Source organism: Lithobates pipiens, unplaced genomic scaffold (assembly GCF_037356315.1).
Source record: "Lithobates pipiens isolate NorthernLeopardFrog02 unplaced genomic scaffold, aLitPip1_a1.2 Scaffold_25, whole genome shotgun sequence".
NCBI classification, from domain to species: domain Eukaryota; kingdom Metazoa; phylum Chordata; class Amphibia; order Anura; family Ranidae; genus Lithobates; species Lithobates pipiens.
This window is the reverse complement of record NW_027507787.1, coordinates 176,461,518-176,479,216: the sequence shown is the minus strand read 5'-3', so window position 1 is coordinate 176,479,216 and position 17,699 is coordinate 176,461,518. Positions and strand designations below refer to the sequence as shown.

The following is a 17,699-nucleotide window of genomic DNA, read 5'->3' as shown; positions in this document are numbered from 1 at the left end:
GTGCGGGTGATTGCTGCTGCGGGACCTCACCTGCTTCTGCAGCCACCCGCACAGAAAAACGTGTTGCCACTCAGGAGGTGCGTTGGGGTGCACTGGGCACTGCACTTGCTGTTTCCATGCAGGTGGTGTTTTCATAAATGGAGCAAGGACCTTTCCCCTGTGTTATCAGGAGGCACAGCAGCTCATTCAAATGAATGGACTGCCATGCCCATGCAAAACGCAGCTCGCAGGGCCGCACAAGTGTAAAGCTGCCCTCCATAGAGCTTTTTTGGGGATGAAACAGCTACTAGAATGTTTGCTGTACAACTACTTCTTCATGCTCCAAAGTGTTTGTGGGTCAGGATCACAGGTCTAGGAGGGAACTGTGCTTCAGTCAGATAGCTTATTACATGCGTTTGGACAGGTTTAAAAAAGGCCTTTAAGAGTGTTGTTTTTAGCTGCCTGTGTGCATTAAGCGTTAGTCGGTTTATGTGTAAATTTTGTAAGGCTCCATTCACATTAGTGTGATTTATCATGCGAGTTTGAACATCAAGGTCGCATGACAAGTCACACCCCAATCTTTTTGGTGGCACTCATTCAAATCGGTGCCACTTAGTCGTAGTGACTTTGAAAAGTTTTCTGCACTACTTTGGTGCGACTTTGGATGCGACTCTGATCCATAGAACGTAACGTCAGATCAAAATGGCACTGGAACTTTTGAAATGCGCTAATGTGAATGGAACCTTAAGCTGAGCTTTCTGGATTTCAGCATTGAATAAATATGGGGCCAGAGATTTCTTTTTATAATGCAATTTTGACATTGTTTCTATTTTTATATATATATATATATATATATATATATATATATATATATATATATATATATATATATATATATTGGCTACATTGGCTACATTTTATATATAAACACATAGTTTTTCTTAATTTTCTGTTTGTTCCCTAGCAATGTTGGCATAGATCTGCCTCCAACGGAAGAAGAGAAAAGAGCTCTGAATAGTGGTGGAGATCTACTAAGGTAGGCACTTACTGCAGGTGGCATGTAGAGCAGGGAAGGTGCAAAGTATTTATTGAAGTGCACACAATCTGAATTTGGGATGGGGATGGGCAATAAAACAAATGGTGACACTTAGCACACCTGTTTTCATGCACCTAACGTGTTTTTCATATAAACTGAAAGCTCATTTGGGTTTTAGCATCACATAACTTCCTAAAGAGTAACAGCTGAAGAAAGATGAAATGCACATTTCCACCAAAATCACTAGCCTTTATATAAAATTCATCCATGCTACACACCGTGCTCCTGACCATCAATGAGCTATACTTTAAATTATGAATTAACGCTATTGATTTTAGTGCAAGAGTGTGGGATTACATTTTATTGTCTACTTTTGCTATTTATGATATGCTGATACTGCACCAGTCCCTGCACCTAGCAGGGAGAATTTAGGCATGAGACAAAAGTCAAACCTATGTGCTACTGTAAGCTAAAATTTAGGATCCATCCAAGTGTCTACAGGATACGAGAACTAATCAACAGGTGTGTTACTTTGTTTCTAGTACTTGCTTGATTTTACTTACTTTCCTGAAGATACATGTATTATTACTGTGCAGGGACAATATGTTGTAAAATCCGCAACCAGTAAATAAAACTGCGGATTTGTTGCATGCATCAAATATACTTGGGTTAAAGCGGAGTGCCACCTAAAAGTGGAACTTTAGCTTTAAGAAGTCCTAGCCCCCTGACATGGCGTGTCATATATTTGTTTTTTCTTTTCTTTTTGGGGGCGGTGGGGAATGCGTACCTAGTTTTGACAGATACCCAGCTCCCACTTCCACCTGCGCCACCTAGGCGACTCGTTTTTTTTTTTTTTTTATCCTCCACCCACCTACCCACCCCTTCTTTCCCTGCAATCTTCTGGGACACATCATAGGTCCCAGAAGATTGCTCAGCCATTCAGGACAGCACAGCGCGACTTGTGCATGTGCAGTGCGCACCCAGCTATGCAGCAGGGATGCCCACACTTGCAATGTAGGTGCTATGGAGAGGGGAGAGTGTGAACCCTGAGACAGGCGAGTATTTATTAAGTCAGTAGCTACACTTCTTTTTTTTTTTTTTTTTGCTGACTTTTAATAAACTGGAAAAAAGTGGAACTCCACTTTCAAATATTAAAGGGGCATGTTTTATTTTCTAAAGTGTTACAATTTATAAAACTAAACTATAATGTGTCTTGCAGAGATGAACAAGGAAATGACTTTGGAGATTTTGATGCTCGTGATAGGCGGCCTATGCCACCAATGAGATCGGATGACTGCCTGGATGATTTTGATGCAAGGGGAGCAAGGGTTGCCCCTAGAAATATACTAGGTGATCACGATCTTCGCTTACCTTCACTTGAGCCTCAGGACACACATTACATGGGGGATATGGAAGAGCCTCTGTATCCTTCTGAGAGGTTACGAAGACCTGGAGATTTCCATCCGGATATGGAAAGCTTCCATGACCCTACACCAAGGCCACTCATGAGCATTCCAGCTCGTGCACCCAGAGAGATGCAAGGGCCTTTTGAAGACCCTGGGATGTTAAGTGAAGGCATGGATTATGATATGAGATCAAGGGGTCGCCCAATGCATGCCATGCAATCACAAGACTTTTCATCAGATATGCAATATGATGATCCTTCTGCTCACCCTTTACCATTGTTTCCACGCAATAAAATGAATAATCCTGCCTTTGAAGAAGAGGAGGAGGAGGAAGAAGAAGAAGAAGCAGCTGAGCACAGGATGAATAGTGAATTACCTTATAGAGAGGGTTTTATTGGTAATGAACCCCCCAGGTTTAACCCTAGTGGTAGAGGAGCGATGGCTGGTTCTTTCCGAGGTCCTGTAAATCAAAGGATGCAGCCAAGAATTGCAAGAGCAATGGGAAGACCCATGGGGCAAAGAATGAACCCTAGAGATTCAAGGTTTATGGCAGGACCTGTAAGTGAAGACCCACATCAATTCATGGATGAAAGTATGAATGAAAGAATGTATCCAAGAGAAGGTTCTATGAATGAACGCATTCCACAAAGAAATACAAGGCCCATGGATACACAGATGGGTGAAAGGGGACATCCAAGAGAAGCAGCCTATATGGAAGATACTCCATACATGGAGGAGTCTATGAATGACCAGTTGAACATAAGAAATGCCAGAGCAAGTAAAGGCTTCATGAATGAAAAGTTACACCCACAAGAATTACGGAGCATGGAAGGGCCAATGAATGAAAGGATGCCTCAAAGAGGTTTCCGAGCCATGCAAGGTCCAATGAAAGGAAGGGCACAGCTCATGAAAGGCCCATTATCTGAAAGAATACATCCAAATCCTGCACGGCTCACAGACTTTTCGATGAATGAAAGGATGGACCCAAGACCAGGACAAAATATGGAAGATCCTGGATATGAAGAGATGCAGCTAAAAGACCCAAGAGCAATGGGTGCTCCCATGAATACTCGAATGCCCCCGAGGGGTGCACGTTCTGGGCTAAACTCCATGGTTGACCGAGGGTATCCAGGAGGTACAAAAGCAATGGATGGTTCTAATAATGATCACATGTACCCAAGAGATGGTGGAGATGGCATGTATCCTAGACCTGCACGCCCCACTGAAAGCCCTATGAATCGGCCATACCCAACTGGTGCTCGGGCCACAGATGGCTCCATGAATGAATGGGTGCCACAGGGTAATGCAAGAGCCATGGAAAGACCTGGAAATGAGCGGATGCATCCAGGGCCAATAAGAGGGCCAAGACCAATGGATGGATCAGTGCATGAGGATTTTACAAGGTATGATTATATACTCCCAGTTTTATTTTTTTAAGGGAACAATTTGGCCAAAACTTTATTAAGATCTGAACTCCAGGCAAATATAGACACAGATTAATGCAACACTGTGTACACGAATGGGATAATTTAAATTTTTTTAAATGCAAGCAATGTTTGAGTTGGGATCAGGCAGCTTCCCTTGCGTGCAATGTAGTGTCGAAAGGAGAATAAAGCTCTCATCGACTTTGAACGGTGATATCTGGATGATGCCTGCAGTTACAGGCATCATTCAGTTGTCATCTTTTTCAGCCAGCGATTCCTTTCACCATAAAAACGGCTCTTCAGTCACTTGATTGATCTTACAGGTGGCGGGAGGGGATGTTATTTAGTATCAGTGTTAAACCAGGAAAATTTGGATGGCACACATCTTATAAGTGACTGTACATTAAAAGCAAAACATTAGTGTCAGAACGTCTGCAGAAGTCCATATACAACAGTCAGCTGCATGATCACTGACCCGAACACTTTAGATCAAGCATGTGACATATGCAGCAAACGGTGATTGAGGAAACCCCTCAAAGCATTCCAGCATCATACAAAGGCAAAAATGATTAGAAATGGACACTTTGTCACTAAAATTCCCATATATCATTTCGCACCAATAATATCCACATTATGGTGCACCCTGAGTGTTCCTATGCCTTGTCCCCCGGCTTTAGCAGTCATAAAAAGCTATAGGCAATAAAGAGCTTCCTGTCCCAGACTGGGTACCTCTTATTACTAGGTTTTGTACTATGGATCTGCTATAGATAATGGCTTACTGCAAAGAGACTAGGTCTGTCAATTACACCTTCCAAAATGCCTTTATCACTTACCCTCTTAGGCTGTATAAACCCTGTGGGTATTGGATATGCCTGGGACTATCATTGAGGTTCATGAAAACTGTACTACATGAGAACTATAATAAATAGGGGTGGACTACAGAATCTAAAAGATATAATGCATGAAACTGAAACCTCGCTGAAATGGGGTCTTGCCAATTCTGAACCATTGTAAAAGACTATGCAGTACAAAAAAAACTATTTGACAGCACCAATGTGCTTCCTTTCTGGGCCCTGCCATGTTTCCACTAAGTGGCTAAGGAATGTAGTTACTGTATATAGTATCCTTGTGCACAGGAGAGCTGAACATATTGTAGGATACAGTTTTTAGCATGCCATCACCGTGCTTGCAAAACCCATCACTGAAATTACACTTCCGTCGAAAATTTAGTATTTTCCTTTTTTCCCTTGTTTTTGCTGCCAGTCATACTATGAAAATTGGAGTTAAAAGTCCAAGTTGTTCCTCTTGCCAAAAATGGGTCTACATTTCCAAATATAATCAATTTGGGGTATTTTCTGTGGTCCTGCCACTTGAGTCACTGTTAATACAGTACTGTGGCAAAAACTGACCTTACTGTTTTCAGCCATCAAGAATCGCAATGAACTCCCTTGTTTCTGGGCCGATGTATAGGAGTAGCAGTATAAAGTATTTTATAGCAACACTACATTAAGAATCTGGAAAAAAAAAAACATTAATACAAATGTTCAAAACATTCACAATCTAATACCTTAGACTGGTTTCCATTCAAAATGGTGTAATTTTCGGGTTCAACATATTTTTCAAAAGTAGAACTTTGAAAGAATATGTTCGCCTTTAAGAACATAATAAAGACTTCTTTTTTTTTCTAGGTAAAAAAAAAAAAAAAAACGATTTTATTTTCTTCTTTTGGAGCCTGAAAAGCATTGCACCAGCAATCAGCAGATGCTATGCAGGTCTTGAGATTTGTCACTATATCTGTATACCCGTACAGGCAGGCAGATGCACGGACAGGAATAGGTGAACTACCACAGCGCTCCACCGCACTGTGGTAGTTCATTGAGAAATACAAGCTAACAGCCGCAAAGGATGTTGGGACTTGTTCATTCACGCACAGGTGTGAATGAATAACGCGGTCGCGTGGGCTGATTTTGAAAAGGGACCGCTAGTACCAAAAACTTCTTCCTGTACTGATACACTGCCACAGGGAAGGGAGGAGCTGCTTCAGCACTGGGAAACTGTCACATGTTCTTGCCTAAAAATGGGTGGACTATGTAACATGTTCCCAAAGGTGAACTTATCCTTTAAAGCTGTGTCATGGTGTGAAAAGGAGCTTCTTTATTTAAAAAAATCCAGTATATACACCATTGCTTCCACACCATATCTTTTCCCAATAACTTGGAGATAGAAAGCCAATTCTGGTATTGTATGATTCCAGACGCAATACCAGAAATACACAAAAATATAATTACAAATTTAGACATAAAATCCACACCAAGGACTAAAAAAATAAATAATAAAAAAAAGCGAAGAACCACATAGGAGGTATATATAACTGAACTACACCCCTCTTCTTTTATAAATGTATGCTAAAAAGGAAAGGAAAATAAGTCGTCCTTTTGAAATACGGCCTCTAATGAACAGAAAAAATACATATCAATGAATACATTATATAAAAAAAAAAAAACATAACTCCTTATTTTTGTAATGGCGTTTATCTATAAAAGCATTAATGTCAATATCGTGTTGGGCTAGAATTATTGCTCTCGCTCTGTTTGCAACGACACCTCACATGTGTGGTTTCAACACCGTTTTCATATGTGGGCGGGACTTAAGTATGTGTTTGCTTCTGCGTGCAAGCACACGGGGACAGGGGCACTTTAGAAAAATGTTTTGATCACTTTTATTCCTACTACAAGGAATGTAAACATCCCATGTAATAGGGATATGGCATGACAGGACCTCTTTACAGTGAGATATGGGGTCAATAAAACCCCATATCTTGCCTCTAGACTGGGAAGCTTAAAATAATACAAAAAAACTAAACTAAAACGATCACGGCTTCCCAGCCAAGGCGGTGCCATTTTTTTTGGATGCGGCGCCCGGTCTCCGATGACCATAGAGACACTGGCGACCATCTGGCCTGCCAGAAATATCTATGGTGGACATCCAGATCCATTCTCCAACTCGCCATTCGCAGAGGTGAGTCGGTAGAAGCCGTGGGGGGGGAGGGGGGGACCTCTCCTCTCTCCGCCCGTAAGGATGATCTAGCATCTGACCATAATCATTCTTATGGTGTAGGATATCGCCGGCTGAAAACGCTGATATCTGAATGAGACTCCTTTCTCACCAGGGCGTTTTGCAGGCGCTATAGCGTTAGAAATAGCGCCTGCAATCTGCCCTAAAAAAGCTGCACCATTGTTTGTAGTGTGAAAGCCCTCGGGCTTTCACACTACAGCGGTGCGCTGGCAGGACGTCAGGGAAAAGTCCTGCCAGCAGCTTCTTTGGAGCGGTATGTTTACCGCTGCTCCCCATTGAAATCAATGGGGCAACACTGTAATAAATGTTTTAACCCTTTCTCGCCCGCTAGCGGGGCGCTTTTACCCCCACAAATCCGGCAGTAAAACGCTGCTAAAAATAGCGGCGTTTTACCGCCCGCGCTATGGGCGGTGTGGTGTGAAAGGGGTCTGATACCTTTAGCTTCAGGCATCATTCAAATATACCACCACAAAGCCCAGGATGTCCATGGATGTTCAGCCATCGGCAAGTGGTTAAAATCCATCTGCATTTTCCATAATAAACAGTAAATTGATTGTCCAACAGAGACTGGAGCCACTTGTAATCACCAGAGAATGTTAGTGGTGCTCTGTCAGTGTATTCGCAGGCTGAAGTCTCTTTAGAGATCAACCCCTTCCGGGTTTGATGGATTTTTGACTCCTCACTTTACTTCCTTTGACCCCCCGTGTCATTACTGTGGCCTGTTGTGATGTAGGAGTTGGGCGGTTGAATAGCTGAAAAGGCAGCAGGACAAGCCAGTATTAGCTTCTTTATAAGGAGCACTTTTATTGGCAATTTGATTTTAGCAAGAGTATAGCTCTAGGCCAGTGATGGCAAACCTTGGCACCCCAGATGTTTTGGAACTACATTTCCCATGATGCTCTGGCACTCTGCAGTGTAGTGGAGCATCATGGGAAATGTAGTTCCAAAACATCTGGGGTGCCAAGGTTCGCCATCACTGCTCTAGGCTGTTTAATGAAAAAAGTTCTGCCTTTAAGCTAGCCACACATGTATAGATTACTCTTGTACAGCTTATGGGACCTAACAAGAGAAATCAGATAGATTCCGCCATCTCTCAGCTTGGATAAAGAAATCTCTTACTAGCTATTGCATTCTGACAGTTGGCATTCGAGGCTGTCGGAATACCTGAACAGTGACTGCACGTGATTGGATGCAGTTACTGTTCAGCTGACGGGCCACCCAAGGACCAAACTTCAGCCAATTCAGCAGCGGACATCTGAAATTCATGCAGTGTGTGGAAGACTTAAAGCGAAACTTCACCTTAAAATCCCCTTTCGCCTCTCCTCTTCTAATTTTGGCTTGCGTATGCGCAGTTGGGAGCCAGCTGTGAAGCTGCAGGGAGTCACATCCAGCTTCCTACAGTAAACATGGTGCGCGGGGACCTGAAGACCAGCCACAAGATGCTTGCTATTACCAATAAACCGATATAAACCCTCACTGGATGACGCTGGGTTTGCTAAAGCAAAATTTGTGTATTATATTGCCCTTTTTTCTCTCATAGAAGATACATTTTTTAAAACCTTTGTTACATCTCAGTACTTTGTATTTACATGCATGTACTCCAGCAGCTTGTTTGGAGAGGGTTTTATGACTGACAATGGTAAAACAAGCCTACCTAATGAGTGCTGGCACAGCCTGTTATAGTAGCACATGTTACTGTAGTAATGTTGGAGAGCAATTGGGAGACAGAGCATTGTCATCTGAAACAGGAAGTCTCTGAGTGAGGATGTTCATGGCAGGATTATCCCATATTATTTTGACAAGGAATTCAAAATGATTTTGTAATACTTGGAAACAATGATATGAGATTTAATGATTGCTTAAAGAGGAAGTAAACCCTGATGGGTTTACTTCCTCTTTCATTCCCTGCAAAGGCAAAGCATAATGGACTACTATGCATCGCATAGTAGCCCATTATGTGTCACTTACCTGACACAGGAGCCAGCGAAGTCGCCACTGTCCCCTGTAGCCCGCCGCATCCATCTTGCTGGTGGCGTCTCGCAGCTCCGCCGCTGTCATTCGGCAAAGCCGCGATGACGTCACTCCCGCGCATGCGCACGGGAGTCGACACGCACGGCAGCTCCATTCTTGGAAATGCCGCGCTCAGTGCGCCTGCGCGCCGCTGTCTACGGTGCATGCGCCGTAGACAGTGGTGCCCGTTTTCGGGCAAATATCTCCTAAACCATATAGGTTTAGGAGATATTGCTTGGACCTACAGGTAAGCCTTAATCTAGGCTTACCTGTAGGTCAAAGTGGTTTGTAAGGGTTTACAACCACTTTAAAGAGGAGTTACAGCCTGTGGGGGAAATACAAATACTGTAGCTGCTGACTTTTAATGTAAGGACACTTGCCTGTCCAGGGAGCCCAGGATGTTTGGCACCCCAAGCCGATCTGTCAGTCAGCTCCAGGTGCAGGCACTGGCATCTTCACTAAGGCAAGCAGGAAGTAAAACCTTGCGGCTTCACAGCCTGTTTCCTACTACGCATGCAGTATACCTGTTCTAGCTACTCGTCACATTAAAATATCTGGTCAACATGGGAAAAGTAATTCTCCCCATACAGGTTTCTTTGAATATGTACAATTTAATTAAATGATTAATTAGTATTTTTGATTTATTTCAGACCATTTGAAGGGAGGAATATGAATCCTTCAGAAGAATCGATCAGGCCACCCAATAGGTTTGCTCCATATCCCCCCAAGAAGCCATTAGAAGCCCCGGAGTTAAGAGGACCACATAATATGGCGCCTCCCGCTCGTCCCCTTGGTATGCCCGAGATGGGTGGCCACTTCCCACAAAGAAGCAGATTTCAGTAACGGGTGTTTGTTTTCATTAAGTACTGAGACACTTGTGTTAAAGAAAAAAATCCCTTTAAAATTGTAATAGTAGAATTTGTTGTACACACTGTCAGTGATTTGTCATAGGCAGTGTATTGTTGCAATGACTTTATCTTTTACCAAACAGAACTTTTTGTTTTATTAAAGGTGTTAAAGTACAAGTAGATTCAATATAGAAGCAGCCTGCTTTTTGTCTGACAGTCATTTTATGTGGTGGATATCCTTCAGTTGTTCAGTGTGTTGAAATTTGGCTAATCAAAGCCATTTGATATATATGTGAGGCTTCCACAGTCTGTGGTTCCCTCACTACTGTGGACCTAAACATTTTTTGCTTTGTTACATCCTTACACATGTATGCTGAGACTTTGTTTTTTAGCAGCTAGAGAACTGCTAGGAAAGCTGGTAAAAAAAGCAACTTGGAACATGTATTAAAAAATAACCAATACAATTTAGAATGCAGTTCGCAGTGATTGTTACATCATTGAGGAAGAGCAACAATTCATTCCTAGTATTCACTCGCACATCGAAAGCCTATATTAATTTTACAACTGTGCAGCAAAACCGCTTAACCCAAGGTAATGAGGAGGCAATCAGGACGACTTCTTCTCCAACAGGGGAACTAAATCCAGTCCATTTTTCTGTGCTAAAACCAGTGAAGAACTGAATTACATAGTCTTAGCCAGTTTTCTGGCTGTCAGGCTAACCCAATGGCTATAACTTAACAGCTCATCAACAAGCATGCAGACCAGGAGTTCTGTTTTTTTCTTTCCTTCGTGCTTCTGGGCCAGTGATTCAAATTATTGAAGTCAGACAGCCAGACAACCTACCTCAGTCAATCTTTGGGAGCAAAAGCAAATGCCCATTAATTTCAGGTATAAATTAACATAATATTCACTTCTTGTCCTCCTTGGTGACAACACTGGTGATTGGCCTGTGTAAGCATTTACTCAAGATATAACTAGTGCTTACGACTTCTTTTCCTCGATCCGTGGCGTATTGGGGGAGTTCAAAGGAAAGTGCTACTGAGGAGGACAGCAGTAAGAGTAACTGGTTGATATTTGCCCTGAGCAAAGTACAAATTCACTATACTGTTGATTCATTGGCAATCAGATTTAATTTCTGATGCTGGAAAGCTAAATGCCCCGCAAATTGCTTTTAAAAGTGCATTTTCTACTGTTGTCTGTCAGTGGACAAACTGTTCAACCATTTATGTAAATATTGCTGCTCAAAATTGTCCATATATTGAAAAATGAAACCGTCCAGCCAATTGTCTGACCAAAACATTTTTTTTTTTTCTGCGGATAGTATAGAAAATAAAAGTAAAGTTGTAATAACTAAATGGGATAGGCTATTACGGTGTACATAACAGCAGGGTATCAAGTCCCATGTCAGGCCACATATCTATCGGCCTAATGTGCTGTTACTGGAAGCAGGTACAAACATGCAGTAAATTGAAGTTCTCATTCTCTATAGCAGAGATCTCCACGGCCCTCCAGCAGTTGCAGAAGTACACGCCCCATGAGGCATTGTATAGCTCTGACATTCACAGATATGGCAAGGCATTATGGGAATTGTAGTTCCTGAACAACTGGAGGGTCATAGTTTGGAGACCCCTGCTCTAGAGGCAATGGACTGAAGTTTCCTTCTTACTATGTTTGCATTGCATGCATTACTTTATCTCAGTTTAAGAATAAAAATAAGGACCAAAATCTGGTATTTCTTTAATATGCAAGACCGATGTGCTTTTTATTAAAGTAAAGTTGTAATAGAAAATAATGTTGGTAGCTAAAAGCAGTCCACTCCAGCCCAAGGTCAGTTCCATTATTTCTCTACCTATGTGATCCTTTAAAGTTTGGTTGGTCTGTTTTTTCTATATTTTTAACCTTAAAGGCTTGCATAGGTTCCACCAAATAAACAAAAAACATTGTTAAAGGTATTAAATTATATCCTACATCAGTGTAGTTCTTGTCCAAAAATGCTTACTAGACTGTTATTTTTCAGATTAGAAAACATGGAAGTATTGGAAAATAAAGTTATACAAGTAGGTAAAATGTTGAGTTCCAACACTCCTTATGGATGGCAGCCATAGAAAGTGTCGAGTGGTTTGGAGCATTATCATGGTGAATCAAACTTCTTTGTCCTTTAGATTCCGCCACTATCCTAAACATCCCTAAAATGGTTACCATCACCTTCCCTTCTACAAATCCAAATCATTGTATGGTTTTTAGATTGGCTTCATACAAGATTATTCAATGACAGGTTCAGAGTTAGGAGCTTCAGGACTCAATGGGAACCTACCTTTTGTATATGGTAAGAACATATGGCAGTGACAATCGGCTGTTGCTGACATGCCTAATGTCTCACTAATGTTCATGGGCATTAAATATCCACATTTGACCAAATGTATGTGGACACCCCTCTGAAATAAGTTATTTGCACAAATCCAGGTCCAAAAACCATGGCTTGACCAGTTTGGTGTAGTTAAAATTGGCCAGCATAGAGGGCTAACCTCAGCTCTATTGAACACCTTCGGAATGAATTGAAATGCTGTTCAAAGTTGTTACCTGACACTACACATGTTCTTCTGGCTGAATTGGGTGCACATGTCCAGACCCACTTCAAAATCTTGTGGAAAGAAGAATGGAGGCTGCTATTACCACAAAAGGGATGGAGATAACTCCATATTAATGCCTATAGTATGGAATGGTCATCAAGCTCATATAGTGTATCTTGCAGTGCTTTTTCACACACACACAATCTCTATATTTTCCCAAATTATAACTACTGATAATCTACCTTAGCCATCTACCCCGATGGTTCACTTCAGCAGACATGCTCCCATTTCTGGGTTTAGAGCCCTATGCTTTCCAGTACTGTATGAAGGCATATCTTCCCCCAGTAATGTCACCATGTCTACAGGATTGGTCTTTTTGTTTTGTTTTAGCCCTTTCCTATGCAGATTTGTTTTATCACTCCTTTCTTCTCAACTTTTCTTACTTTTGCTTACCCAGTAATATTTTAGGACTTGTAAGTATTAAAAAAAAAAATAAAATGAACATAACTAAGACGCAGGCAATTGGCATGCAGACATGCAAAAATATTAATAAGAAATTAACCTAATACTATATGTAGGTGGAGAACCTCTGTGAAAACCCCCATAGTCTTTTCTGGAGAGCACAATCCCCTACTATCAGTAATTACCTGTGGCATTGCGTTGTTTATTACATTGATGAATACCAAACCGGTCAATTTATTACCAACCATTTCTCTTGTCCTCTGCAGAAATGCTGATATTATGTGATTGATTTCCTTATAGCAAAACTGTCAGGTATGCCAATGTTTTTAAGCCAAGTGTCCCCTTTGTGTTCCTGCATGCACCTTTTGCTCATTACTGAGATCTCTCCTGCTTGCCCAAAATGTTCCCAGATGAATGTTGAACAAGAAAAGTTGCCGTCAACTCTGAGCTCTGCCAGGAACCCACAGTCCAGGGAGAGTGCCATTATTGGCCAGTGAGTAGGGGAGCTCATTGCTTTGTGCTACAAAGTACCTTTTGAGTGGCAAGTTGCAACTGAACTTTAGGCCTCATTGAATTTGTGCCTGAAACTGGGGCCTCTGCAGGAGTGCAATAGATGGTATGGTGTTCAGTAATAAAATGCATGCATCATGTGATGCTTTTAGTTGGGTAATGGTATTCTTAAAATGTTAAGATACCTGACAGCATTGTGTTCACTGGCAGTTGGACTATTTTTACCAAGGTTTGTGTTGGTCTTGTTGCATATTCCTAGTAAGTGACTTTAGAACCAAATAATCTTGGTTATTGCCCATACTGTGGTTAACGTGCACCAATGTTGTGTGTTCTGTTTAGGTGCATTTATCGCAGGGTAAGCAATGCTGTTTACTGTACTCAGTCACAGCTGAGGTTTGTTTCTAAAGAGAACTAGAAAAGCAGCTGGAAAATGCAACCCAAAATTGTGGCTTGGGCATCAGGAAACACATCTTCCTCTTCATTCTGCTTTTTGACAGTTTGTTCACACGGACTTCAGCCTGTATAAGAGCAGCATGAACACCAAGCTTTTGTGAAATGTTTTGCAATTTGCTATTCAGCACTGTGTCACTTTAACTGGAAATTGCTCGGTCATGCAACACACCCAAATTAAGTTTTTTTACAATTTTTTTCACACAAGTAGAGCTATATATATATTTTCTTTCGGCCACAGTGTATTCTGCTACATGTCTGTTAAAAAATTAAAAAAAAGTCCCAATAAGTACACTGATTTGTGTGGAAGTTATAGTGTCTGCAAATGAAGGTATATAGGCAGTGATCAGTGATTTATAGTGTGGGGGGGGGGGGGGGGAATCTGGTGCAAACAGACCCTCCACGGGAGGTACACTGATAATGACATCAATAGTGACACTAATACAGTGATCGGATATAATACTGAATGCTGTGTTAATGACCATGGCTGGGAAGAGGTTTAGCATCAAGGGGTTAACCGTGTGCCCAACAAGTGTAATATGTGCTGCTTTTACGAACAGATCTGGGTGATCTGTGTCCAGCACACGCATTTGCACCCCCAACGCGGAACAGGCTGGATGATGTACGTGTACGTGATCCAGCCTGCCCGTGCCGCCTGCAGTAAATGCACTGTGAGCTGATGGGAACTGGTTAAACAAGCAAATGGGCTTTAAAAAGCTTCAGGTTGTGCTGTGGCCTGATAACCTCTTATTTAAATTGACAGTCGGCACGCCTATTGAGATCTTTGTTTAACATTCCCATACTGGAGCTGAAGGGTTCTCTTAAAGCTTCTACAAAGCTTGAAGAAATCTCTGTAATTGCTCTGTTAAAGCTTGCGGTTCTTACTGTTCTTGTACAAGCCCATGTAAACAAGACGTCAGACACAGGTGAGTGCTTTTATAATGCTGAAAGGTTTTCTTTTCTGACTTTCTTATTGTAGGATTACAATTGCAGGCCACCGTCACAATGGGATTAGTTTGCACTTTGATGTTTTACAGTTTAAAATTTGAATATCTGTGTTGTGTTTTCTTTTATGACATTTTATGTATGAACCATGTTTTAATATCCTGAGATAACTGAGGTAAATTCTTTTACAGCAGCATCATTAAAAGGTGTTTTGCTCTTAAGTGTGTGTGTGTGTTGTGTGACTTTTCTGTTGTGCTCTCAGCAAACAGTGGGGAAAACTCACAGAACTACAGTGTAGTATCCACAAAGTTTCTCTGATGTTTTCAGTGGATTTTAAGGAGTCTTTTAATCACACTTTTTTTTTTTTTTTTTTAAAGATTGATTCTACTTTTCACATCACATTCACGTTGGGGTATAACATGGAACATAGTGGTGTTTTTCAGCACCAGCAACCTAAAATGACTTATTTACCTTGGATCACCTATTAGAGAAAACTAAATGCATTAACCCTGTAAAGCAATGGTATAGTGTGTGGGTGTGTGCTGTCTCAGCCAATGAGTAGGGGAGTCCCGGGCAGCTGAGAAACTCCTACAACATCACTGGGTGGAGCTCAGGTAAGGATGAGGGGGGTTGCTGCACAGAAGTGTGCTTTAAGATAAAAAAAAAAAAATTGCCTTTACAACCAGTTTACGATCAGTTTTACTCAGTTATATTAAATTAGTTGATATGTTCTCTAAAATTTAGCTTTGCTCCTAAGACTTTAATTGAGTGTTTTTTTATTTTTGCAACATGGTCTTGAACTGCTTAGGGACTAGCCGCCGCAGTTATACTGCAGTAGGTTGGCTCAACTGCTGGAATCATCGTACCAGTACGGTGGTCCCTTTAATGGCTATAGCAGGCGATGGTGGTCGTGATGTCTGCCAGCTACCTGCGATCGCTCCACAGAGCCAGAGCGGTAATCTGTCTATGTAAAAAAAACAGATCCCAGTTCTGCCACTGTTTTAGTAATCAGGAACAGCTATCTCTCTACTCACAGTCAGTCCCCCCCCCCCCCCACAGTTAGAAACTCCTCCCTATGATACACTTGACCCCTTGATCGCCCCTTAGTGTTAACCCTCTCCCTGCCAATGTCATTTATGCATTGTTCAGTGACAATTTTCAGCTCTGATCACTGGTCTCAAAGTGTCTAATCAGTTTGCCACAATGTCACAGTCCCACTAAAAATTGCTGATCACTAGTTAAAAAAAAAAATACCAAAAATGCCTTAAATATATCCCTTATTTTGTAGACACTATAACTTTCTTTTTCATACATCATGGGACACAGAGTCAGGCTAATATTCATTACCTGCTGGGTTATACTCTATCTCCAGGTGAATAGACACTGGTAGACCAAAGGTCTTTAGACAGGAAGTGATCTCCTATATAACTCCTCCCACACAGGAAGTACTTGAGCTCCAGGTCTCTGGTCCCACAAACGGTTCTTAAATGAATCAAGGGATTGGCCGATCAGATCGATTTGATACAGGCTTTATATGCTTAGATAAATGGTACCCGAGCCTCGCAATGAAGACTCAAGCCCCTGCAAGTCTCCGGGCACTGGACCCTGCAAAGTGGAATCCTGGACACCACAGTGCTAAGGCATTCCTGCAGGGTGCTGTACAGGTCCAAGGGAGTGGAGCCTACACATGAAAATAGTACCCAGTCCTTGAAGGTCCTCAAGTGACAGGAACCTGCCCTGATGGGTGAAGTTTGGGCTCTTAGTTTCTAAGCTGCCCTGCGCCTGGACGGGTAAGTGAAACCCCTTTACTTATTATTGTGGGGTGTCCCAGTGATTGTAACTTATCCAGTAGATAACGCACCGGGCTTGAAAGACCCTGTTCACAAGAAATTGGAGTTATTATTAAAGTCTTCCTTTTCTTTGGCCAGTTCAGCTATTCAGCCAGCTGTTGCAGCAATTGTTATCTGCCAGTCTGTAAAGGATCAGGTCAAACGGTATGATAGGCCTAACTGCTTTGAAGCCACTGCGTCTTCAAGTCGCACAGATATGAATGGTACTCATTGGAAATCATGGGGTACAACTTGTCATGTGACTTTTCAGTCCCAAATTGCATGAAAAGTTGCACTAGTGGAAACCTAGCCTAAAGGATTCAATACAGCAGGTTTCTCGTTTGGCTCTCTCGTCTGTACATGTGCACAGACTCTTGTGGCTTAAGAACTGGTCAGCCAAGCTTCCTTGTAAAAAGTTATTGCCATGTTTCCTTTTCATGGGGAAAGTTTTCTAGTTGATCATTTGGTGCATCAAGGAGTGATTATAGAGGTTCCAGTATCTAATGGGGGCGGGGCACAGGGTTTTTACTCAAACCTGTTTATGGTTCAGAAACCAAACGAGGACACAAGGCCCATTTTGAACCTAAGGTCCCTGAACAAGTATCTACTGATACAGTCCTTTTGGATGGAGTGCGTCAGTAGTAGCCTTACTCCAGAGGGGAGACTTTCTAGGCTTCATCGACATAAAAGACACGTAATTACACATACCTATCTTCAGGGCCGGACTGGGATACCGGGAGATTTCCCGTTCGGCCGCTTGCCCTGGGGCCGCTTTTAGTAGCGGCTACATTGCTCTGCTCTCTCCTCCTATAGATCACATCGCATGGCTGGCTTTGTGATCGGCGGCCGCTCTGTAACAGTTCCCGCCCCCCCCAGACCGGCTTGTGTGATAGGCCGAAAGTTGATTCTATCTACTATCACACAAGCCGGTCTGGACTGTGTTACAGAGTGGCTGCCGAACACAGCCAGCCAGCACTGTGATCTATAGGATGAGATTCTGCTTGTACAGCCTGCCCTGTGTGCCATAGTGCCTTGATAGGAGGATCGGCATATAGAGGAAGTGAGCCTTCTATATTCCTCCATGCTCAATGCTTGCAGGAGTGAGAGGAAGAGAATCGCGCATTCTGCGGCTGCATGGGGGAATATAGAAGGCTC

General features: G+C 42.2%; 1 protein-coding gene across 1 annotated transcript in view; it reads left to right on the top strand.

Annotated features, from left to right (window-relative positions):
• Nucleotides 1-9,965, top strand: part of LOC143930694 (uncharacterized) — a 67,632-nt gene extending 57,667 nt beyond the window's left edge. Inside the window, exons 8-10 of the mRNA XM_077455231.1 lie at nt 944-1,015; nt 2,235-3,824; nt 9,581-9,965. Coding sequence (XP_077311357.1) covers nt 944-1,015; nt 2,235-3,824; nt 9,581-9,773 — 1,855 coding nt within the window. The 3' untranslated portion in view covers nt 9,774-9,965. The remainder of the gene's footprint in view (nt 1-943; nt 1,016-2,234; nt 3,825-9,580) is intronic.
• Nucleotides 9,966-17,699: the final 7,734 nt, after the last annotated feature.